Source organism: Cottoperca gobio, chromosome 16 (genome assembly GCF_900634415.1).
Source record: "Cottoperca gobio chromosome 16, fCotGob3.1, whole genome shotgun sequence".
NCBI classification, from domain to species: domain Eukaryota; kingdom Metazoa; phylum Chordata; class Actinopteri; order Perciformes; family Bovichtidae; genus Cottoperca; species Cottoperca gobio.
The window spans coordinates 8276295-8302861 of NC_041370.1; the positions used below are offsets into that span (position 1 = coordinate 8276295).

Below are 26567 nucleotides of genomic sequence, written 5' to 3' on the forward strand. Positions count from 1 at the left end.
AAACTTTCTTCTTGCTTTCACTTACTCTCATCGTGGTTCTAATGTCACAACACTATGCTTTGTGGGTTATTCCCTTCAGCAAAGTCTGCAGACTTAATGGAAAATGTGCATAAAGAGCTCAAAAAGTTAAGCAGAGCACTCAAACACTTGCTGGTTTCACAGTGGGACAGCCCGGGGCCCTCACAGAGTTAACGTGCGTCAAAGTCTGTGAGTGCATAACAGGGTACATTGGAATTGGGCCAAATGTGCAGATTTCACCCATTTCTTCCACCCTTTCTGATTGGCTGTCTTACATTTTAAGTACCAAATTATGTATGTGTATATTGGTGGACATTGGAAGTGGGCCATAGTACCCCTATGCTGTGTGTATTGTATTTAGGGAGGTGAAGAAAATGCAAGGGACCAACATTTCCTGCACATGGGTCCCATAGTTTTTTGTCTACACACCCCTGCATGCACAGGAGACATAAAGGCATTTTATAAACAATGTACATTGCATGTAAACATGACCAAACAACATATTTCATTCTTGGTATTTTTAATTAATGAATCAGTCTTTACACCATGGTCTCGCGCAGGCTTCTTCTCTTACCAATGCAGCGCACGTGCACGAGCAGTGCGCGCAGGTCGGGAGCGCGCATGGAGGCGGTCCGGGGCTGCCTCAGTTTTCTGTAATCGCTTTTCTGCTGCTGCTACCTCCAGTTAAATAGCTAGGACACGGGAGCGAGCAGACGGCCGTGTGAGGATATACTTTTTTCGGTACCTTGGGATTACCACGCGGAATTGCAGCATCGACGGCCAGCCGCCAGGTAATATCCGCACACACATTTAGCCGCTCCTCGTAGATAGGCGAAAAGTAAGTAAATGTCCCGTGAAAAGTGTCGTTTTCTAGTGAAGAAGAAGGAGGAGGAGGACGAAAAGAGTGGGGGGGGGGGGGAGGTGGTGGATGTGTGGGACGAGCCTCCCTTTGTGCCGAGGAAGGGTCACTGCTCTTCAACGCACAATGTGGACACTCCAGAAACGGCGAGGATCCGCACATTCCCCCCCCTCCCTGCTGCTCCGCTGGCCCTCCCGCTGACAGTCCTCCATCAGCCCCGCCGTCGGCTGTTTCGGACGAGTCTGGCAAGAAACGCCTTCTTCTATGCGTATTTTCATTGACTTTAAAACACTGAGGCCTGTTAAGCTTTCCCCTTGTTTTTTTTAAATACCCCTCAGCGGTAATGTAACGCACCCTACTTCCCGCCTCCTCCCCCCCGGCCTTGTAACGTTAGCTAGCTCCCAATAATGTTTATGATCGCTTTTGTAGGACGACTCGGTTTCACACCCTCGGTCGACCCCTATTGTGTTTTTCATCCCCACTAATGTTGACCTACCCGATTTGACAAGAAGAATTTAAGTGATGTCTGATAATAACACACATGTTAACTAGTCTAAGGTGTTATTTCTGTGGAGTATAATGTCACCGTATCGACCCTGGCATCTCAAACGGCTATTGAACCGGGTACATTTTAGCCGTTGATGTCCCTATCATTACCGTGAAACGCCCCCCGGGGAAGGCGAGCTGTCTTCCACTTCACTTCATCGTTTTGATTAACTTCTTTCATATCACTTAGCTTATATCTGTCTGGTTTTATATTACATTTCAAGTAACAATATATCTATTTTAGCTGCGTCTTTGTCGCCTGTAAAGGGGGCATGAAGTAACCGGGACAATGCTCGTCTTCACGGATGGTCTCTTCATTTTCAAGTGTCTTTTCTGATTCTGTCACCGATGAGATGTGTGTTAATTTGTGACTAAATCATTTAAAGAGATATTTTATATAATTGACCAAAAAAAGCACACTAATTTCCAGTATTTGTTTGAAGAAAAGGGAGAACCATGACACAAAGGTCTGTTTTATATCTAGGCCAGTAAAGCTACTAACATAAAGCCTTTCAAACAATTAGCCTGTAATATATAACCCCCAATAGATCATTAGGTGAAAGGCTTATTATATTCTTTTTAACAAGGGACCCATACATCTGTAATTCAAAGCACTGTAGGCTTTGACAAATGTCTTTTCATAAGCTCACACTTTGCATATCCCTGCTCTGCTCATCCATGTCCAGTGTACATTGATTAAATTAAACCCATTTTTACTATGGCTTCCCTCCAAACGACCCAGTTTGCTGAGATGGCAATGGCAACAGATTTTACTATATATTCTCTTGAGTGGAAACTTGCTTTGCCACGCTTACAGGTTGTGGTGTGACATTACTTTCCAGGGCCCATGATGTCCAGCGAAGTGCAGAGACCGGACGACAGCCCCAGCACCAGCGGGGGAAGCTCAGATATTGAACAAAGGGAGTCGGTACCACCTGAACAGGAGCGAGAGCAAGCACAGCCCAAAAAGAAGGAGACCAAGATCTCGAGTAAAACCGCTGCTAAACTTTCAACTAGTGCCAAGAGGTAAGAAAAAAATCATTCTGGCTCTGGAAAGCAGCTTTCACACAGGGGTTGTTTGTTAAACCAAAGGCCTCTCCCCTTGTGCCCAGAGGGTGTGAAGTTATATAAAAAGTCTATAGTCCCACAGGCATTGTCATTTCAAACATCTATGCTATTCAGTGTGATACTAAACCCACAGAAAGGAGGTAACTCACACAGCTCGGCACTCGACTGTCATCGCTATGTCATTCGAAAGAGATCTTCCCATTCCAGCCTGTTTGTTTGAAAAGATTTGCCTCATGCTCCACAGCACTTTTGTCTCTCCTACACCGCCAACACCACCACCAACACTTGTCTCCACCAGTCTTAGCACTTATTCCCAAAAAAAACACTGGCAAATTATTATGCAACCAGTTGAGCAAAGGGTTGGCTGAGGCCACCGAGTCTTTTTATAACAGCGACCAGTTTTGAGAACATCTCCCTATTGTACATCTATGCTTCACTTGGAAACAGTTTCTATGAGGGCCTTCAGCACAACAAGGGTCTGTAATATGGAGAGGCTTCACTGTTGTCTGAAGCACTGCGTTTTATATTAACGTGAGCTTAGCTGCAGCGTTTGAACTCGGTTGCTCTTCACAGTCTGAATCATAAATTTGCACGGTTATCTGAAATTCTCAAAGCAGTCGCGTTCATCCTCATGCTTGATGTTCCTTTTGATTTTGTTTATGCACCACAGACTAATGACTACAATGTGAAAAAATAAAAACTTTAAATATATTCTATTTATGCTGGAATGATAAACTTTTCTTAATTTTTCTTTTTTCGTTTTATGGACAGCAAATGAAGTCATTTACAATCTGCATGGTGATGTTTGGAACATATACTGTCAGTGCTGTGTGGTAAACCGCTGTAGAGCCACATGGTGTAAGGTTGCATTAAAAGCAACATTTACATCATCACAAGCGCAAAGCACTCACTTCATGCATTACAGAATTGTCCGACCCTTCAGCTTTTATTATCCTTTAACAATAAAAACCTTTTCTTCCAGGATTCAGAAAGAGCTCGCCGAAATAACACTAGACCCACCTCCAAACTGCAGGTAAGACGATGTTATCTTTTCAAAACATTTGTCTAATGACTCATAAGCCCGTATGTACAGATGTTCGAGCTGTAATTGATGTAATTGTAGATGGCAGAAACGTGCTTCTTGTCTCTTGAAAAGGAAAGGCCGCGCTGCAATACACTTGCTTTTGTCTCCGGTCCCATAATGCTTTTGTTTGTGTTTTTGTTTGAGATGGTAATCTCAGGTGAATTAGAGCGACTGTAGCCTAGTCTGACATTGTTGTTGCTGCATAATGCTCGCTGCAACCTCTGTTGAATGTGCAGCCTTTTTAGATCGCAGTATTATTGTTGCACTGAAATGGTGGCAAATGAGAATCAGTGTGACTTTAAAAACCTGTTTCGATTCTCGTGTGGTTCCCTCCTCGGTCTGCTGGGGATTTATCACAGACAATGGTTATTGTGTGCTACTGCTGCGGCTCTCAGCCCTTTGAGGAAGAGATATGGCTGCGAGCGAGTGGCATACCACATGTGCATCAGTCTCTCTTGACATGACAAAGGCATGCCTTTTGGGATGTAGCGCAGGGGCCAGATTTTATTAACTTGAAAAAGTGACACTGTCATTGATTGGGATGCTGTTTATTACAGCACAATAATTACTCGGCACTCCACTGCAAATTAAGAAAGCAAATGGAGGCCTGTCCTCGCAAGACTGAGGACACTTGTGGGAGAAGCTGATGTTTTCTGACCGTTTTTGGATTGTCCGTATTCGTTCAGGCACCTGCTTAAAATGATTAAGGAAAACAGCTTTGTATGACTCATCTGGCGATTTGGAATTACTTCACCCCAGACGGCCTTGTTTATTGCATGAATTAATCGCCCCTGCTGGGTCTCATCAGAGCCCCACCATCGTTAACGATAAACATTGATCTAACCTTTTCATTCCAGCTCACAGCCCAGTTTTGTTATTGTACTGGAGGCTAAAAGAGATGTTGTTTTCCTCGAGGACTCTAATCTATTTCAACCCCCCCCCCCCTCATCCTACCCACCTCCCCCCCCCCCCCTCCAGAAAAAAACTAGGTTGGCTCACATGGAGGATTTAGCTGGAGGACACGAGTAAGTCATTTGAAAGTAAAATAATCGCTAGCGGAAATTTCACAGTCATCGTCTTAGTGGGGTACTAGTTGCCTGGGAAACAATTAAGCTTCTTCAAGATAATCCTTTTCTGTGTGTGTGTGTGTTCCCTTTCTGTACTCTCTAAAATGATACCAAAATCTAATTATGTGTCTTCTGTGATGCACCCAAATAGATTATCCCTCTGTTAACAATGACAGGGAGAAAAGGGGTGGGGTGGGGGGGGTCAGATGAATCAAAATAAAATTTCTCATGCAAACGATCGCAGCACCATTTACATTCTTGCATGAATGAGTGCGAGCGGTGGAGCTAGTGTCGTCATTTGTATGCCACACGCTCCCCGCTCCCGGCCAGGTTAGCCTGAAAGGTTATTCATTTCTTTCCCTGCGACAAAATGAAGTCACAGACTGTTGGTCTCCTTCAGGAGGCAGACAGAGAGTTGTGTTAAAGAGATTCACTTCGGCACATTCAACACACTGGGGGGGGGGAGGGGGGGGCAGTCGATGTATGTCTTCTCTGCTGAGGAGCCCCTCTCACTCCCTCGCCACTTTGTCCTGGTCAGAGAGAATTTGCCGTCCTCATCACATTAGTTGAAATCCGCAGTCTCTTTCGTATCATGTACAATATCTTCAGTATCGCCTTCAGGGCTGTGTGTGCATTTTTTTTTTTACTGCAAAATGGAGAGCCTTGCTTTGTGTCTTTCAGTGTAGATGTGTGCTGAGAGCCAAAAATGATCTTTTAACGCCTTGGAAGTATTTAGGATCTAATTTAGGAAAACATCTGTGGCAGGAGGTGCCCATTTGATAAGTCTAATAAAACGCCCACTTCTTTTCTTCTCGCATCCATCTAAGGTTACTGTGTTAACCCTTAGCAGCGTTTAATATCACAAACTGTTGTTACAATAAGCTGTCCGTGTTGATAAATCACACGCTAACTGATGTTTCATTGCTTTCTGTGGCTATGAAGAGTCTGTGATACTAATGCTTAAGTTGTTTTAAAAAATCAATTTCCATACAGTGTGACTGAAAACTGTCATACTTTTAGTGCTTTGTCACTACTTGGAAAACGCGAGCAAGTATTTAAATTTGTCTCCAAGCTTTATCTCACTCTCGGCATGGTGACAGCTCGCTTGTCACCTTGGCAGTTGTCATGCATCAAACGAACGGGAGCACGTTGAAGCCCAAGAGGATTTGACATGGCAATTATTCTCACTGTCATACACTTCCAAGTATATTGTACAGGCAGCTTGTGCTTTTACATATATTGATACAAATGAAGCAGGATCTGATATGAATAGTGTTTTCCTGCCCTGCAAATTGCACACATATTGTAATAATCTTACTGGGAATAAGAAGTGGATTAGATGCGCTCAAAGAGAAACATGACAGGCCCATTGGTGTTCCTATATTTCCACTGCTTAAAATGATAATTCATGTTTTCATCATATAATAGCAAGCAAGAGGCTTTTAAGTTGACGGATGTAATCCAAAACTGTGAATACTTAGAAAATGCCTTTTCTGCTCACCTTTTTAAAAAATAAATAAAAATGCTTTTAAATCATCATTAGGGCTACAGCTAACATTTATTTTTACAATCTTCACAATTTCCTAAAGCCTGAAGTGACTTCTTGAAAATGCTCGTGTCGCCCGACCAACAGTCCAGAACACAAAGCTATTAAATAAAATCCTATACAACGTAGAAAAGCAGAACAATTGAGAATCTGGAACCAAAGAATGTTTGGCATTTTGCTAGATTAAATTACATAAAACGATTATGAAATAGTTGAGCTTTAGCTGAATCTGTCCAACACCACAGGAACAATGGTGGTGATTTTTAAACTGAGAGAATCATTCTGCTTTATCTCACAGTCCCTTATGAATCACATTCCATCTCCCACAACCGATATGCTCCCGTCATAAAAATACTCCTTTCTGCTTCTCAGTTCATATTTCCATACTTATCACTTCCATCTTGTGCGTTTGCATTGCCGCGCGCTGCATCACAGGGATTATTTTAGCTGCATTTGTTATTGCGGTGCTGCGACTGTTGTGACTCGTTACTATTCCTTCCTTGTAATGTTGATCCACCAACAGCAACATTTCAAGATTTTTTTTAAAAGTAACCACTGTTGCCGTTGTACCTTCGCAGTTCTGGACCATTGTACTGTTTGACGTGTTTATCTTCTCCTCACAGATGGCCAAACAGATACTTTCATTACATCAGAATGGAGTGGTGGCAGAACAATGTTCAGCTGCCTAAAACATAATAGTACATGTCAGGTTTAGGTGTCAACCCATCTGGATTCAAAGATTCAGTTTTTTTTAAAGCTGCTATTGTTCACTGGCGTTCAACAATCAGCTGAATAATCCATTGCAAAAGTGTCAGAGATAGCAATTTCTCAGCTCAAATACATAAAATGCAACGCAGCCATGGTGCGTTTTGAGTAACAAGTTCACCCCCCCCCCCTCCTGTCAGGTTGTCATAACTCATTCTGGGAAATGTAAGAAACCACTAACTGAAGTGGAAGGAGATAAGGTTGAGGGAGAGTTGATACAGCATGAAAGTAATTTACAAAACTTAATTACAGAATAGCTCCTGTAGTTCTGCAGACATTACACACTGAGAACAGTTAAACAGTTAAGACTTGTACTACAAAACTTCAATTAAAAGTCGAGCCCCACCTCGACCCTTAGAGTCCCCTTTCCTCGGCCGGTGTGGTTACACGTTTTGACAAGTAGGTCTCAAGTAGAGGCCGGGTCTAATTTTTGTACTTCATTTTTATAGGAGTTCTTTGGATCTATACAACCTCTAAAAGCCTAGAGGTGCTTGTTTTTGTTACCTTGCTGGCTGCAAAATACAAGTGTCCGCACTTTTCTTTGTTTAGTTTTTACCACTTTTTCCTTTTCGATATGCCAAAAATGGTCGTGGCTGACGGGCGGGTGTGTTCATAAGAGGATGAAGAGATATCTTACATTTAGAGATAGTAAGCTAACTAGCAGACATGCTAATGTTCGCTGCTTACGTTAAGCAAACAAACGTACAGTTTAATCCGTTCCTCACACTTCTGCTCTTGTATTTTTGGTTTGGAAAACAAAAAAAATTGACACCACTCTGCAAACTTCTGACATCTGGAGTTTTGCACTGTTTCGGCATATTGCGAAATCCAAACAAGGACAGGCCTATTTACAGTTGCTAAACTATAATTGGGCAATCACTGTTTGGGAAATTGGTTTAGCAAACTGTCAATTCTTTGTATTGTTGGTCTGTTGGTTAGAGCATCAGCTGACCTCAAATGTCATTCCTCCCTAGTTCAGCTGTAATATATGGCTGGCCTTTGGAACCAATGGCCTTCTTTTGGCCCCTGAATTTTCCTGGTGTGATGTAATGCCCCCATGATGCCCAAAGTGGAGCTGTCACTCCCTGATGACATCATGCAAGCTGCAGGGAACAGCCTTTTTTAACGAAACGCTCACACAGCTGGTCACTGCTTCGTATGCTTGCTGGCTTAAAGCCTTGACATGATGTATCTCCATCATCATCAAGTCTCACCAAGAAATGAGGCTCTCTTCATTGTAGGTTCTGACCTCTAATTCTCTTCTCGCTGATGGGATCATCTTCATGTCTGTGATAGCTGCATATTAGTTTGTGCCATGCCCCTGGGGGATTATGTGCCACTGACACACCCAGCATCATTTCTCACAGCGTTACCATTAAGCACAGCGGGAAGGGTTATCAATATTCATGAGTGGGCGGAGGGATGAAGACCGGAGGCGGTGGGGGGGGGGGCAAACCGCAGGAAAACCTCCTGGGTGTTCGAGCCGATCACTGTATTGTGCATGAATTATTCTGGGCAAGATCTTTTGCAATGTGCTCAAGCGAAGAAAACAAGCAAATGCTTTTAGATGACAGCTACATTTGACCTTGGATAAATCAGCCCTAATCTATGTCTTGTTCCATAATCACAGCCTTTATAAATATTGATGAATTATAGGCACCCATCTGTGCCTGACGCCGGCATGTTCCTGACCTTTCAGTGAAGGTCTTGTCCATCGACTGCACAAGCTAAGAACCTTCATGACACCACCGCTTCAGAATCAGAATCGCTTTGTTCAACAAGCAGAATAAATAAAAAGGGGGCTTCTTGGAGACGTTTGTGTTTAAGCATATCAAACATTTGCATTAGCACAAGGCTGGGTCAGAGACTAATAAGGGAGTCTGGGTAAAATCAACCTTCAAAGAATAAGCGAGAAAATACTATATTGAACCAAAGTTTTATCAAATGTACCTCACATTTCTTCTTTTATATTGTAATATACAGTATATCGAAGCAATGGAAGTCTATGAGAGTTTTAAAAAACAAGTAGTTACAAAGTAAACTGAATGCTTACGCTCAAAATCTAAATCCCATTTGATTTATAGCATTAAAATACATTGCCCTAAACTAAGGCTGGATCTAACGCTTTACATTATCAATTGATTGATGATTTAGTGCATAAAATGTCAGACAATAGGGGAAGGGGGAAGTTTTCAATCATACTGCTGACGTCTTCAAATGTTTTTTGTCCGACCAATAGTCCGAACCCAAAGATATTTAGTGTACAATAATATGAAAAGCAGCAAATCCACACAATGGAGAAGCTTCCTGGAGGAAAAAAAAAAAGTTTTAACAATGAATTAATTAGAAAATGAATTGCAAATTTAATTTCTGTCTAATTGTTGTGTCTAACTATCAATCTTAAAGTAACACCAAGTGTTCCGTAGTCACAATCAAATACGTTGCTTATAAGATTCATATTCTTACAGGCTTTTCTTTGCTTCCATAAAACTAAACATTGAAGAAGTGAAAGATGGGTTGGTTAAAAATGAGAGAGGGAGGAAAACTAAGGGCCTTGGAAATTAAAGTAAATAAACAGTTTGAAGTACTAAGATTTTGTAGCATTCACAGTAAATGTATTTAATCTTGTATATAAATAAAAGTGCCCTCGAAAAATGACTGTAAGACAGGAAGAAAAATGCTATCTGGAATAAGAACATCTTACCTAAAGATAAATAAAGATGTCTTATAGCCGCTACAGGAGCAGAGGGATATTATAGCAAACAGATGGAGAGAGCCAGACTGGGTTCTGCACGTTTTTGTTATGACCATCATTCTCCTTGTGCACCTTTTTTTTTTTTTTTTTTAACATCTGCTGAAAATAATTTCCTTCCTGAGCAAACTGCCCTCATCGTTTTTCTCCTCACACAAAGTTTTGAGTGGAAAATATATAAATGTGCTCCTATGGAACGGCGGTAACATGCGCTCTTCCTCTAACACCGGCCTGAGTTTAATTTATCCCTAATGTTTTCCACTGCGGCACAAGTCTGACAGCGAACACGGCAGGCCTTGATTCATGTGTGTCATTGAATTCTCAATGTCCTCATTTTGTGAGGTAGTTTTCTGGCAAACATTTGTCCACAATGTTATAAATGGGTTTGCAGGGGAAGCCGAGCATGAAGCACGGCGTGTGGACATTTCGTGGTGGAGTGTTGCCATTACACCGCCACTTTCACAGAAGCGGGTCGTTGAGAATGACTAAATGGTAATCTGACGCGAAAGCAAACAGAAGGATCTTTTTGGCAACTGGAAGAAATACACTAACTCACAAGTAAACAATTTGCATGAGATCCTATCACCCCTGTGAGATCTCCAACCTGATAGATTTCCCCCCGAAGTCACAAATCTCCGCTCCTGCCAAGACGCTTTAAAGTGTCTTACTGACACATTTGCGCTCCTGGGGACGAAATGTTAACACTCATCTTGTTGAAAATGATTAAATGAATATAACCAGTGAATAAAATCCCAAAGCAATGTCCTTTTCTCTGTGCTGATTTGTTTAACCCGCAGCTCGTTACATTTCTCTACCTGCAAACCTGAGGGCCAGTATGGTGTCAAGGGAATAGACAAACGGAGGAGGATCAGGCTCCACAGCAGATCTGGCAGCTTGTTCTGATCACTGACCTTTTGGGTAATAAGTCCATTCCCTCGGCCACAGGGCCAAATGGCCGCCCAGAGTACTGTAGTGAAAGCAGGCTGAAGAGAATCTCTAATTATGGCTGAATAGACTTTGGTGTAGGGCTGTGAAATTAAAAATATTAACATCATACTAATTTAGTTTATAAATTGCAAGAGGCTGCAGTTTTTGTCTCGAAGGCAAATCTGTTTTTTCGGCAGTTTCCTTTCCTGCAGCAGTGTTCCTGCGAATCCCTGGACTGCACACCAAGTTGCACGTCAGCACAAATTCCATACTTGTTTTATTCAAGCAAAGCTAATGTTTATAATTACCCCAAGACACTCACACACACTCACACATGTTATACTTTTTAGGTTCTCACAAAAAATATTTTGAAAAGGCTACTCTCCACATCAATTGTGATTAATATCTGCACCGGCAATGTGCTCTTCAAATGTTTTTATTTTCTGCCAATATGTGCAGCTCTGGTTTTAGGGCTCATGAGGTCTTCATTTATGCAGCGTATGGAGCTTTTTTGCTTTATTCTTTTACTATTAGTTGTTGTGTACTGCAATGCTTTGTTGGTTAAGTGATATTTTTATGACTCATGATGTTGTGCTGTTTTCTTTATGCAAAGCCTGTGTGTTGTGGAAATGATATATGCTCTGCATTATTCATTTTTAGCCAGAGGCAAACATTTGCACTGCATCAGACGCTGGCTGCATGTAGCAGCTCAGATGCAGAGAAGAAAAATGCTTACCGCACCAAATTCTCTGTTGTACCTCAGAAGCATCTTGCAGAATTAGAAAAGGAAGGCGGAGGAAAATAAGCCCTATCCCCTGCTTTATTTACGGCTTTGTTAATGTGACTTTAAACCTCAGTGAGGACAAACTTCCTGAGTGAAATGCCAGTTCTTCAAACGTCTGCTTAGAAGTGTACTTCCTCAATTCAATGCTGACTGCTGTTTAGATTGATTCAGCCCAGCATGCGAGGTTGCCCTACTGTGAGAATAAAATTGTGCTATTCCCTTCGACTCGAAAAACACGCAACCACCTACTCAACCATTTCCCCAAATGCTGGATAAACCATCCGGTCAGTAATTGCAGTACTCATTGTACACATGAACAATAAAAGCCTTGATTAAAAAACAAACCATGTCATTTGAGACAATAAAGAAAAGAGAACAGAGGAAGGAGGTGTCGCCTCGGCCGTTGAGCTGCACAGTAATTGGTCTTGGGGCTCTTTCACGGTCCGAGAGAAAGAAGATTGCTTCATTAAAGTTCCTCTTCTGATAACCGCAGCAGCCACACTGACAGAAAATAAGATCTTAACTGAATGACTGTGCCATTAGGATAAAAAGTGCCCGTGGGGAACGAACTGGAATGGCAAATAAGGCAGATAATGGCTTTATTTGTGCATGCCGGTATTCACAAGCTCCAAAACATACTGATTCACATTCAATTACTGGTGTACTCCTGTTTTATTTATCAGCCCCATGGTGCAGTTTTTGGCTCAGACAGCTATTTACCTGCTCCCGTAAACAGCGCTGTGTGAACACACTGTATCGCTGTGTTCATGATTTGTTTTCTCACCTTTTGTTATGTTTAAGTGATATTCCATCCATCCTATCTTTGTAAATGTAACCTAATCTTAGAGTATCAAACACCCTCTTTAGACTTGAAAGGTGGCTGTAAAATGTGTGTAGTTTCTCCTTTCACAGAGCCGCTGTGTTCAGCTTGGATTCATGCTGCTTACAATGGATTCCTACAGGGACCAGCTTTGGTACTTTTCATACCACTCTTGCAGCACTTTGTCTTATTTTCACAGAAATATTACTAAGCATTTGCACTGGTCACTTTGTCGTTTTTAACACTTGTTTTGCTTTCTATTTTTAATCAAACTTGTTTACTTACTTTACTTATTTACTCACCGCTAAACAGATTTGTATTGTTCTAAGCACAATGACAATACAGATCTATTCTAAATGTATTGCGTTACACCTAGGTGCATCTGTCACAGCAGTCTTTAGAGATCTTTGCCATAGCAACTAAATGTTTATGACATCAATATTTGCATCTGCTGCAAAAGTTGGCAAAAACATTTCTTTGACGGGGTGTGAATGTTTCTTGACAGACATTTCACAGATTACCTACAACACCAGAACTTCTCACATGCCTGTGAGTAACACGGTTAGTTTAATATAACTGGACAATTTGTTGAGAAAAAAAAATGAACATCCTCTCCGTACCCTCGAGTTGTGGATGATGAAGCCTACTGTCAAGGTTGCCGGTGCATACAGTCCGGCACTAACGAGACTAGTTTTTGAAGTCTCTTTGACAGCGGATAGACATCTCACTGTATATTGTTTGTCGAAATGAAAGTGTCTGTTACTACCACATACACTCATTTTAGATAAACAAGGCCGTTTGTTCTTGCCGTTTCCCTACAACTGTGGTTTTGACTCTTGCATTCTTTAATTGTGGTTGCTTTCAGTTGCATCTTTGATGTAGGAACTTAAGTGTATTCTAGTTTGTTGTTGTAATCTGCTGTGCTGGCTAAATTCCCACGATTAAATACGTTTGGATATCCAAGATGTAGTTTTTCAATGTTACAATTTTCACTGAAATAAATCGGGGGTTTTTTCCCTCCCTGTAAATATGATAAGAGTAGATACATTTACCTCATGAATTCCCCGGTGAGTGGCACAGACCTATCTCATGACTACACCTCTTTCATCAACTTAACCCGAGCCCTGAAGTCTGTGGGAATTGGCTCTGGGTGATGAGATAGGTTAGCGATTTTGCGGAGATTAGCACAGCTCTCATGCCGCAAGATAAAGGTTATCTTTTGCATTGGCACCAATCTGCAGATTGCCCTGTCTATGAAATGAGGCAATGTGGATGATTAAATGGGCACCCTGGTCTCACACACTGCACAGTATCATGGGGAGGAAAGGTCATTCAATATATATGGAAATTATTACTGCTGTCTGTGAATATGCAGCACACTTTTGGATAGTTTTCAGGAATTGAGAATGAAATGTAAAAATGACAAAGTAGGTATGTGGTAGAGTGTTCCTTTTTATAGTTGAAGAAATAGTTTCCTTAATCCTCCTTTTCTGAAAACTGTCTCAGTGCTGTCTCTGGGTTTCAAGGTGTCCAATCTTTCTCAGCCTTGTGTGCACTGATGAGTCTTTGTGAGGTGAAGCACTGAGCAAGGTCAGTGTGGGATGCAATTACTCGCTCCCTCACAGGTTCCACAAACAGTCTATGACTGAATCATAGTGGCTATACTAGCTGGTGTTGATTCTACGTTCTAGGGAAGGATCTGAACTGTTGTTTCTATTAAAAAGAAGTGATAATCACAAGATTAACTGTAAGGAAAACAACCTCAAAGAAAGAGAGGAGTATGAATCTGTGGTTAAACACTATTTCGGTGCTCTGTTGCAAAGGAAGCAGCCCAGCTGTCAAAGTGGGTTCCTACATGAGTGTAATCTCTGAGGACAGGGCCGTGGCAAGACTCTCACGGACACCCGCGCCCTAATGTATCCCAGACCCTTGAAACAAATGACCCAAATACTCACTGAATCAAGACATTTGGCTGACAGTGCACTGCAGATGCAGTGTTACTTACGCAGGGGTTAGTATTATTGCAGCCTCCAACAAAGCCCATAAGCAGCACTGTTACACCAGTTAACGTCATGTATTTGTGCTGAACACATCTGTCTGCTTGAAGAGAAGATTGTTTTTCCGCAGAGAGAGGGAATAAAAAAGACGAGAGTGACACAGAACATTTATCTAACTGTCTCTCTCAGTTTTCGGGGCTTTGTGTGAGATTATCCTGGGTTTGTTTTTCTTAACGCCTTCATTGACTTCACATTGATTCAATGATGCTGATTTTTCACCAATAAAGACTTTGCAGCCGTACATGACAAGACGGAAACCTAAAGAAGTGAGGGTTTGAAGTTGCTCATGCAGAATTAAAATTCATATAATGTCTTGATCACCCAATTATTACTGTGAATTGAATGTCAGTTGCCGAGCGTGATATTCTGCATAGCTATTAACCAGGGTTAAGGAATCATCAGCTATTTAACTCTTGTCATTAAGCGTGCATTAATTAAAGCCTGGCAAATGGGATCTCATGCAATCACTCACTGATGCTATAAATCTGCAGATTGACTCAACTCGAGCTTCTTGCGGTATCCACGCCGCTCACCTCTCCTAAAACTAATAGCCAAGCGAGAGACTGTCAGATCTTGAATGAGCTGGCCCTCAACCAGCTGCAACAAAGCACCACAGGAACGCCCGAGCCCGCGGGGGGAGGAGGTCTCCAAGCAACAGCCAGCGGTGGCATGCACATTCAGCTATTGACTTAGCCTTTATCCACAGCCCTTGTGTGGTTGTCAGATCCCCTACAGCAATCTCGCTGCTGAGCGAGGGCCTCTGCCATGCAAGCTCATCTCTATCTTTCCATCATGTCGAAGTTATTATCACGGATACATACTCATCAGCCTCAAAAGAAAGTGAGCGTCTGCTTCTATAGGAGATGTATGGAAATGGAATAGTCTGCTGTCTCTTTCAATGTGGTGTGCGTGTGTGCGTGTGTGTGTGTGTGTGTGTGTGTGTGTGTGTGTGTGTAGGCGCAGAGGGGAGATTGCCTAGAGTGAGGAAAATAGGCTTTGTATGTGGTTCTGTCAACGGCAGGAAATAAAGGAAGTAATGTTTAGGAGAGTGATCACAACAAGTTCAGTTGGTATTTCCATCAGTCAGTCAGGACCACACTGACTAATTACAATCCAAACAGGACTTGTTGGAAATGAACTACTTTGTACAACATGCCGTCCGACCACATCAAGTGTTTATACCTGTTCTAAAGAGCAACACTGAAAGACCAGGGTGAAAAGGAGGCCGTCAAAGTCGAAAGACGCGACAGTCATTCAAATATGGAGATAAAGGTGCAGACTTCTAGACAATCTTTCATTGAAGGCATTCATAGTGTTGCACTCCTGAACAGGTCCATAAGGTGCCAGAATCAATTTAGTGAAGAATGGGGGGGGGGAAAGGCGCTTGGGAGAGAAGTTTAATCTTTGCCTACACGCATCACATCTGCACGCCTGACCAACCACTGCAAGCAGTAGGTGTGTTTGTCGGATTGAAGCATACTGACGCTTTAAGGCCGCCCCCTCTTAGCGGGCATTCAGGCAGAAAATGTGAGGGGCTGCGTTGGTTGCGGTGTGTTGCTTTAGATACAGGTGAGACATGAAATATAATCCAGGAAGTCCAGTTTAGGTAACAGGTCCATGAATCTAAAGGTGTATCGGATGCATAGCAGCTTCATAGTACCAGAGACAGGATTTTACAATCCCGTAAAGTTACCTACAGCAGCAACTATATTATCTTTGGTCACGACAAAGGCAGAAATGGAGCGTTAATCTTTTTATTCAGATTTGGGTATTGGTAATTGCATGAAAAGTAGTCACATCTATGGCTCTAAAGAGATCCATTTGCTTTCATATGCAATAACAGTAATACAGTTGGACAGATTAATTAGTTTGTCAAAGAACTCCTGTGACTATTTGAATTAGAATTCCTTCAGTCAACAACAGCTCTTCAAATAGGTCATTTATTGAACACAAATGTATTTTGGCAACCTGACATCTTGTGTCAAAACTCATCCAATTCCAGCCAAGGCATGGTGGAAACATTGAATCCCTCTGCTCTAATTTAACTTCTATTAAATAACACAACAGAAGAATGTAGGAACAGCCGAATATGACCACCAGTTCGTACTGCGGTTCGCCCTCACTCTATCAGATGTCGACATCTGTCTCTGTGCCTATAAATCCTTGTATTTTGAGGTCATTTCCTGTAGTTGATTCACATAGCATTCTCTGTCTGACCAAAATGCAACACAGTTTGTTTGGAAGAGAAACGCAACCGGTCATGTAGATGTAGCTTTGTTTGTGCCTGCCAAAACAAATGAAAACATTACTGTTAAAATGTTTAATGTGGACATGTTCTTTAGCACCTTGTTTAACAGCTTGTACAGCAAGCATCCTCCATGTGTATGGTGGAAGTTATCAATTACTGCAGTACCGATTGAAATATTAGGTTTACAAAGACAAGTACTCCGTGTGCGTCCCCTTCTTACGCACCAACAATACCCTGCATGGTCCCCTTTACATTTTATTTTCACTCTTACAAAAAAGATTTTCTTTGTGTCTGAAACAACAGGTCTAGATTGGTGAAGAAATTCCCCAGAGAAGAAGTAATCATAATTGGCTAATTAAAGAAGGCTTAAGAGAGGGGCAGTGTGGAAGAGTGGCAAAGTAGATTAGTGGAAATTTGCATGTGCTGATACTGAAGGAGGAAGGAAATGTCTAAAGTCTTAATTCTATTTATGGAGAATTATCTGTTTTTTTTCAAGGGCATGCTTTGAGCCAGATGCTGCTTTTTTTTTTATCAATTTACTGTTTGAGGTTATTACACAGGAAATCTCTGTTTGAGATGGTTGATCTGAATAAAAGTGAACAGTAATACTACAGCCTTGAGTGAAAGCAAAGTGTGTGTGTGTGTGTGTGTGTGTGTGTGTGTGTGTGTGTGTGTGTGTGTGTGTGTGTGTGTGTGTGTGTGTGTGTGTGTGTGTGTGTGTGTGTGTGTGTGTGTGTGTGTGTGTGTGTGTGTGTGTGTGTGTGTGTGTGTGTGGGAAGTTCGCATACACACATTTGTAAGCACATCTCCCAGAATGCTAAAGGTTGGCGTTAAACAGCATCCCTGGTAATTACATGAATTCGTAGGGATTGTTCATTGTCCCGGGCTTTGTGATCTGGACATTGTCCCGGTCTCTTCTTGGCTCTGTGCCAGCGCAGGGTCTTACCACAAACAACAGTGGGGGAGGGAGCCCTTAATATGGAAATGGCATTAATTACTGGGCCTATACAACAGATGTGACCTTCAGCCTCCACTTCAGCATAAATACTCATCTCATAAATGCAAACTGACTTCAATATGAAATAATTTTTGCTCTGGTTGGCTTGTAAATAACTCTTTTCTTATTGTTTGAAATACTTTCGTTCAATTTTTGGTTTTGCTGAACACTCAGTTACATGTTTAAACTGGTTCACTGCTGTGTGTGTGTGCTTCGGTAACTCAACTCCCAATAGCAGGTAATGTAGTCCTCTCATGCAAATTTTGAAAGATAATCTAAATCCTACTAAAATAGCCTTGAACTAAAAACCGTCAAACCTCCACGGCTTCGGCATTCCCTAAATCTCCATCATTAACTTGTCTGGAGCCAGCATTTACCGCCTGAGCTGCTCTTTCCCCCAAATCTCTGTCAGCCCGCTGGCAGTTTGAACACCAGGCTGTCGAGTCCAATGCGCTGTGCTGATTAACATATTAACTCATCTTTTGTTTCAATTTTCTAGCGCTGGCCCCAAAGGAGACAACATCTATGAGTGGAGGTCGACCATCCTGGGACCCCCGGGCTCCGTGTACGAGGGAGGCGTCTTCTTCCTGGACATCGCCTTCACGCCAGACTACCCCTTCAAACCCCCCAAGGTCAGCTGCCGGTAGACATAGCTGTTAAAATATATGGATGTTTGAGTAGCTGACCAAGCATCAACTTCCTACACAGAGTCTGGAAGCGTGTGGAGAATTTATCTGGGTCATTTAATCATCATGGAAAAGACACACATTATTTTCCATCACAGACACATAGTCACTTTATATTTAATATTTTTTGTGCCTAATTGCAGTTACATATGCAGAACAACGTTAGTATCACCTGGAATCGCGTCGCTGTTCACCTGAAGAATTAGTCCAAATATTATAATAACTATCCTTTTTAGCTCCTGAGCTTTTTTTAGTTTGCTAAACGCTCCACTATGTTTACCAGAGAGGAGCTTACTTTGTCTGCCGTGTGATGCTGGACAGGTAGCGTACTGTGAGTTTATCAGAGCTTTCTCGCTGTGACAGCTGCCTGCTGTGGATGACAACAGCGCTGATGAGATCATTGAGTGAACCACAACACTGGGCTGGAAGACTCTGAGAGGCTGTCTGTGGGTTCAGGAGTGACCTCTTTCACATACGAGTAGTCGTCTGAACAGTCTGCCTGATTTCCCATGAATATTAAGGTTATCAGATAACAGACTTATTATCTTACACTGTTACATTGGCATGTTTCTTTTCTAGTAGTCACAGACTTTACCTTTCCTCATGCCCTGTGTTTGATGGATCAGGCTCCAGACATTTATTGGCAATAAATCGACAGTTTGCAAGTTATAACATAGTCTTTCGTTATTTTCACAGGTTCACACACCTGTTAACAAATCATGAATGTTTCGGTCCAGGCATCTCTCTAATTATCCTCCCAACACACAAATAAGCCTTGATACGAGTAAGAAACTAGCAGGAAAGGGAGAGGGAGAGGGAGAGAGAGGGAGAGAGAGGGAGAGAGAGGGAGAGAGAGGGAGGAAGGGAGAGAGAGAGAGGGAGGGAGACAGACAGATAGAGAGAGGGAGACAGACAGAGAGAGGGGGAGAGAGAGGGGGAGAGGGAGACAGAGAGAGGGAGAGAGAGAGAGGGAGGGAGAGGGAGACAGACAGAGAGAGGGGAGAGAGGGAGAGAGGGAGACAGAGAGACAGGGAGAGGGAGAGGGAGAGAACAAACAAGGATAAGAACTTTACTTTATTTGTTTTTTAATCATTTCTAAATGAAAGATAGTGTCCTCACACAGATTTCCTGCACTACTGAAACCTGAAGGGTGGTGGTACCTCACGTACTGATGGCCTACTTTAGTTTACAATCAGTATGTTGTTGTTGGGGGTGTGACAGGGGAGTGATAAGAAAATGCAGCGCAGACAAATTGCGCCAAACTCGTGGTAATCCCCACAAAATAGCCAACAAAGTTGTGTAATTATGATTCAGCTTTTTACTTGCCCAATCATATTGTGTCATCGCAGCCTGTTAGCAAATGTTTCATGGCCCCGCACTAGTCAACTTCACTCCACGGAGATTGGGATTCTCCGATACACAGGATAAGCAGGCACAGAAGATTAATTGATAGATAGACTGATAGAGGTGGACTTTTATGCATGTTGACGGCAGCATGATGTGGGAAAGTAAGATTGTAGGGCACACTGGTGTCATGGCAGTTGTTCAGGATCAACGCTGCATCTTTTTGACACTCTTTACAGCTGGGTTTACCCCTTTTTTCTACACCTTCCTTTAACTAGTGTCGTGATTTAAGCTCAAAACCTGACCAATGCTCAGCGTCTTTTTGTGTCATGCGATATTGTCTGCAGAGTACTTTAAGGATGTTGAGTGGATGTCATTATTGAACACATCACAGACCGTCAGCGCCGGTCTCCCTTTAGTTTGCCGTGCACCCTATTACCCTTTCACTTGGCCTTCATTTTCTTCTCTGTTACGGACACCCCTCCCCATGCTCGCTCGCCCTCTTCTCCCTCTTTCTCGCTCTTTGTGCTGTGTAACCACCAGCTCTGTGTTTGACAGCAGAATCAAACAAATCCACAGGCTCCGGCCCAGCTTTTTTGTTGCCAGAGAGACTTGAGTGTTTCCGCCCCCTCCAATACCTCCTACCCCTCCGACACACTGTGATCTGCAGCCAAACTGCACACACACACACACACACACACACACACACACACACACACACACACACACACACACACACACTAAACCCTTCGGCCTGTAGCTGCCATACACTCCCTCGCTATAGAAACGCTCCAGTGAAGCTCAGTTACTGAATGCAGTCAGACCTCAGGCTGGGGAGTTATGGACCCAGAATCCGACTTAAAATCTCAAGACTCTAAAAGAGAAACAAGAGCTGACATGTTCGCCAGGTGGATGTGTTTCTGTTTCTGAACGCAGGCCAGGAGAGGAGCTCTGTGTCTGCAGAGGCGGTGGGGGTGGAGGTGGAGGGGGGTGGTCATTTATAACGTCCTGCCCCTGTGTGATTTTTGGGAATGCCAAGGCTCATTAGAGGTTTCCTCTGGAGGGTCAGGGTCAGCCGGGCCAGATGTTGGTGATTGGAGCAGCGGGGGCAAGCAGGAGTGTCAAGTGTCAGAGCCAAACTGATGTCAAGCTCAAATCTGAGCCGAGACAGACGACATACACGGTGGTAGGCTGGTTGTTGAGGGTGTTTGAGGTGAGCACACGTTCAGCATAAATCAAGGTAACATTAGTCTACATGTTATGGGTCACTGTTTTGGAGCTGGGTGCGTTGGGGAGGCTGTTAACTGTGATGAGTAAAGAATTTAATTTACACTTGGGTGTAACACTGGGGTCCAATATTCAACAAAGCTGTTGTTTTGATTCTACACCATGCTGCCCTCTGTTGGTCTGATTTTATTAAAGTATCATGAGAGTTGAGGTGTTGCTGGACATTAGATCGAGAAAATAAAAACAGAAATCCAAATAATATGTTTCACTCAATGATCTAGAATATGAAGTCTATATATACTTTGTATTTGTGGCTACATGCACATTCAGCAACGGTGACAAATGGTTTTAAATGGCCCTCGATGGAGCAATCGAGCCGTCCCATTACACTGGTACTGATGCTGGTACATCAGCGTTAATTTGAATAAAAGAGAAAACGGAGGTGAAACGCCCAAAGCTGCCTTTTACTGTCCTCCACGTCTCACCTGTTATTACTCCCAGTTATAACAAGATCCTCAACCTGGCAGGAGACGCAGCAAATTGTCTTTTCTTTACGGTCTGAAAAACTGAGACATTTCTTTTCTCTGCAGGTCTCTGTTCTCTGTGGTCATAAAAGTGTAACGGGAATGCTGCTATACATCTGCAGAGGAGTGGTTCTGGCTGTTCAATATTTTTACCATTGGTGGCGGTTATTATGGAATTAATTAAAGCCCATTTTAACATTCTGTATATCTTAAGTTGCTCTATAAAAAGAATATCACAAAATGACTAAAACTGGATTGATATTCCCCAACAAAATGGAAAGGGAAATTGGTTGAAGCCAAATCTCTACTCTGTTCAAAACGCATCTTTCTCTCAGTAAATACTCTGCTGTTAATCTAATATGTACGTGGTCTTCGAGGGAAAAACTCGAGCTTAAAAAACGGTTTATGCGATCAACGTAAATAAAACAGCAACCACTTTTATTAGTAACAAATGAAGTCAAGCAAAAAACACTTGTTCCAGCTTCCAGGAAATGGTGATATATTCACTACATTAATCATTGATGAGTTGATATGATTAATCCAGTACAGTGTTCTTTCTTCTTTAAGGCTGAGTAAACAACGTTTGTTATAGATTCACATCTTTTTATATGGTGTTAACATTTCTTCACACCACCAGAGTCATTGTTACAAAGTCCTATTTTATTGTATTTGGATAAAAAATGAGAACATTCTGTTTCTAAACGTCTAAACTGTAGTATTTTGTGTGTCTGCAGGTAACTTTTCGTACGAGGATCTATCACTGCAACATCAACAGTCAGGGGGTGATCTGTCTGGACATCCTGAAGGACAACTGGAGCCCCGCACTCACCATCTCCAAGGTGCTGCTGTCCATCTGCTCCCTGCTCACAGACTGTAACCCAGGTAACATCTTACCGCACCATTTCTCCTTTTTATTATGAGACTTTTCGAGTCTCTTTATCCACCTCAGTAAGATGTAACTGAGTCGTTCTGTTTTTACTCGAGGCCAAATTTCACGCAGTCAAAAATGATGTTTCCAGACTATTAACAGTGTATTAAGTAGCATAAGTGTATTAAGTAGCATAAGCCAGGACCAATTGAAAGCATCATTGTTTCTCAATGCCGTCTAACACTGACAGATCTTTGGCCCAAGTCGATGGCCTGAGGAGGTAAATAATAAAACCACATTTCCACAGCAGAAGTGAGCTGCTGACAGAGGAGATGTACAAGGAAAAACTAATGTTATCGTGTAAAATACAAAAAAAAAAATAACAATACTGATGAGCTGTCATTTACTTTTTTGGCTTGAGAACAAAATCCTGTGCAGTGCTGGGAAATGAGTGTAAAAAGCAAGAAAGCTCAGGAGCTTGTGGAGGAATAATTGGGTCAGAGGTCCACCTTCATTAAAGATATAAGATGACCATTTTGTGCCAGCTTACATTAAGCAAATTTTGAGTTCCATATGATATATGTGAGCATAACAGTATAGTACAGGGAGTTAACTTGCAAGATGGTGGTTTTATTGTCACTTCACCTCCTTTCCACAGCTCTCCCTACAGTCTTTGCTGCTCCTGTAGGGGATTGTCTTATCTTTTAATATGATAAACTGGTTATTGATACAGCTGAATTTGAGACGGGGTAATCAAGTCTATTTGAAGGTCGCCACACCATAATAAAATGAATGCTGCATCTGTCCCCCAGGCAGAACTCTTTACAGTGTGGTAGATGGCTTAATGATCTGGAATGAAATCTAATTGCATTTTAATGAATCCTAGTTAGAGTGGAGGGGAAAATGTAAGGAATCACTTTGGCCACGTCTGTTGTCTTGTTTTTATTCTGATATAATGCGTATACTCTATTAAAGATTATCATTTGCAAATGTTTACATCTGAGAGTTTCTTTAAATTGTGCAGTTATCAATTAGGTGATGGTAAAAAAAAAAAAAAAGAAATGACAGATTGGGCCTTTTTTTGATAATTTGTTTTTAAGGCTTTGAAATGTACTACAATAATTTGAGGGTGTTGATGAACGTTTGTCATCTACAAATTATGTTGGCAAAATAATTAGATTTGTGTGTGTATATGCATATATGTATGTGTATATATATATTCCTCTTCCTCCTTTGCACAAACGTTTACATAAACTGGGCCTGAGAGGATAGAAATGTTTGGAAAACTTTTCTCTGTTTACAGTAGATACACAGTTTATGACTCCTGCGCAGCTGAGGCGATTGATTATACTTAATGATTTAAATATTCTCTCTCTCTCTCTGTTTGTACCTTCCAGCCGACCCTCTGGTGGGAAGCATCGCCACACAGTACCTGACCAACAGAACAGAGCATGACAGAATAGCCAAACAATGGACGAAGAGATACGCCACATAGACTACCAACTGTCCCCTCGTTTACCTCCCTAGCCCCTCACTGTACCTCTCTCTACCTCTCTCTCTCACCCTTAGTCTGTCAAAGCACACTCACTAAGTGCAACGGTATACCTTCCCTACTATCACTCTCCTCCTCTTCCTCCTCCACCCCAACATATTATCTACCTTTTTTCTGTGTTAAAAAAAAAAAATCAAACAAGACAAAATAATGTCCTTTTTGTTTCTTGTTGACTTGAAAGCTTCTTTTTTTATACAAAGAGTAGATTGGGATTTTTATTTTCCAATATCTGAATGTTGGAAGTATTGTATTAGAGGGAAAAAAAAAAAAAAACACAGAATATTATAAATATCATACGCATTGTCCTCCAGCTATACAGTATGTATTCTCAGTTTCTTAGTGGCACCTGGAACAAACATGCAGAATATATGCTTTTACTTTGTTTTCCTTGTTTTGTTTTGTTTTGTATTTGTCATTGATATGTTATCTGCATGGAACAGGAAGGTTTGCATCAATGGATCCTTCATGCTTTTTAACTTCCTCTGATTTTGTTTGTACTGTATGTATTTTTTCAAAGGCTTTTGAGGCAGACCACAAAAGTATAGGTCTGCCTGTGAAAGAGGCAGGACTTGTATATTTACTGGCTACCCGCCACCTCTGCAATTGCAGAGTGGTTTGTTGTGCACTTGTATTACTGAAGCACCCAATAAAACACACTGTGGTTGGCTTGTGAGAAAACACTCGGCTCTGTCTGGGATTTGTGTTTGACTACGGCCTCAAATATTTACACCTCTTCACTGATCTTCCACTCTCTCGGTCACAGCTCAGGACGGCTTTAAAGTCTCACACACGCCTGATTGTAAAACTTTACAGTCTGAAACATCAGCTCAAATATAATAAAGTTCTTATCAGATGCCTGATTTTAGTTGGGTATGGCTCATTATGACTCCTGCCAAACTTTGTAGCTTTTTATTACGTTCATCAACGAGGCGTGATGTTTTCATGTGTTGGGTCTCTCGGTCTGCAGGATCCCTCAAAAACCTTTCATCCATGAGATTCTGTGATTGTGTTTTGGCAAAGGTCCAGGTCTGAGATGTCTTTTGTTCAGAATCGGGTTTATTGCCAACAGTAGGTTTTCACAGTAAGCCTTTGGTGTTTTGGTGCATAACAATTAACACGGTAAGAAACATTTGAATAAAAGCAGGTACTGCAAAAGCCTAGAAACATAAATATAGAATGGAGTACAATAAGAGCCCCCCCCCCCCCCCCCCCAAGTATAATATTAAAATTATATTTTAAAATGAAAGCTGAGCTTGATACCAATTTTGAGGGTGTGTTTTAAAGGATAAAGAAGTCAGATAGGATGAATTAACTAAAGTACTCTTGTACTTGTAATTAAATAGCTTTTATATGTATTTTAATTGGTCATTCACAGCGTGGCTCTATAGTGATGGAAATGTTGGTCCACCACTTTGATTTAGCGTAAACGACCTGTAGTCTGTGATAACTAAAAGGTCAGGACACACTGACAAAAGGACAATACTTCTCAAGAGCCAAATGCAAATAGGGTCTGGGGGCTGCGAGGATGATGATGAGATTCCATCTCGATGTCATTGTAATCCTAAAAGATCGAAAGAGTCTCTATAGTCATAGTCTATAGGATTCTGAATCAGGTTGAGTTTTTCAGTAAATTAAAGCGTGACTGCCAGCTAATAAGATACATTATATCAACTAAAAGTCAAATATATCAATCCTTCTACACTGGATTGTAGAGACAAATGATGAAATTTGCCCTTACACTTCATAGAGTAAGCAATAAAGTTACAACATTGACATTTCCTCAAACCATACAAAACATTCAAACAAATTCAACAATATAAATTGGTTAACGGGCAAAACAAAACAATAATAATCCCAATTAATCTAAACATTCATATTGCAAAAAAAGTCAAAGGATTGTGCCGACCTGTCTTCACTAACCCGAATCATATCTGCCATATCTTCTGAATCACTGTCCTCATTTATACCGTTTCACAACAGAACAATGTCACAAAGAAAACTTCACTCCAGCCCCAAAAAAATCCAGTCTTTCTAGGATATCATGGTCATTAATCTGCACAATTTCACAAGTTCAATATGTAAAGAACACATAAAAACAAATTAGAATATAACTTTTTTGTTTGTTACACGTAAGTAATGTGTTGGATTACTTTCTCTAAGTTTGACCTGTTTTGCAGGAGGTTGTCCTTCACAGCTGCAGCTCGCAGAGTCTTTTAATTTAATTCATTTCAGGTTTTTCACCAGGTAAGAGTAAAGTGCTTGAATGAGAATTAGGTTTTTTATATGCGGGTACTATTTATGCAGAATTTCTTTCAATTGAAAGGTTTAAGCAAAAATTCAGAGTTTAAGGGAGAGAAGATAGTATTGAGATGCGTCAGAGAATGAAGTTAGACGCCTCTTCCATCACCTGGATTACTAACAGACAGACAGAAAGACCACAGAACTACATGTCTGACACAATGATGAGTGGCACAGAAGCACCGCAGGGGAATATCCTGTTGCCTCTGTATACACCTCACACTTTCAGTGCAACTCAAAGTCCTGTCATGTGCAGAAATTCTCAGATGACTCTGCAGTAGTTGGGTGTATCAAAAGGTGGACAGAAGTCGGATTACATTACATTGGTGTAGAGGGAACCACCTCCTTCTGAAAGTGTTTAAAACCAAGGAAATTATCGTAGACTTCAGGAGAACAAGGGCGTCTGTTGATCCCATTATCATTCTGGGAGATGTGCAGGTGCCTTGGTGTTCACCTTGACAGCAGACTGGACTGAAAATGTAACACAGAGGCTGTTCACAGAAAAGGACGGAGCAGAATCTACTTCATGA

At 41.6% G+C, this 26567-nt stretch overlaps 1 protein-coding gene across 1 annotated transcript; it reads left to right on the forward strand.

Annotated features, from left to right (window-relative positions):
* The first annotated feature begins 649 nt into the window (after nt 1–649).
* On the forward strand, nt 650–24080 carry LOC115021392 (ubiquitin-conjugating enzyme E2 E2). The gene is made up of 6 exons (XM_029451823.1): nt 650–809; nt 2266–2449; nt 3474–3524; nt 18038–18170; nt 22054–22201; nt 23585–24080. Exons 2-6 carry the CDS (start codon nt 2271–2273, stop codon nt 23680–23682), a joined length of 609 nt encoding a protein of 202 aa, XP_029307683.1. The 5' UTR covers nt 650–809; nt 2266–2270; the 3' UTR covers nt 23683–24080.
* The last annotated feature ends 2487 nt before the right edge of the window (nt 24081–26567 follow it).

Excerpts from the sequence above, each read along its gene's own strand:
- LOC115021392 (XM_029451823.1), top strand. The coding sequence starts at position 2,271 with ATGATGTCCAGCGAAGTGCAGAGACCGGACGACAGCCCCAGCACCAGC. Across the intron at positions 18,171-22,053 it reads ACCCCTTCAAACCCCCCAAG|GTAACTTTTCGTACGAGGAT; the intron begins GTCAGCTGCCGG and ends GTGTGTCTGCAG. Across the intron at positions 22,202-23,584 it reads GCTCACAGACTGTAACCCAG|CCGACCCTCTGGTGGGAAGC; the intron begins GTAACATCTTAC and ends TGTACCTTCCAG.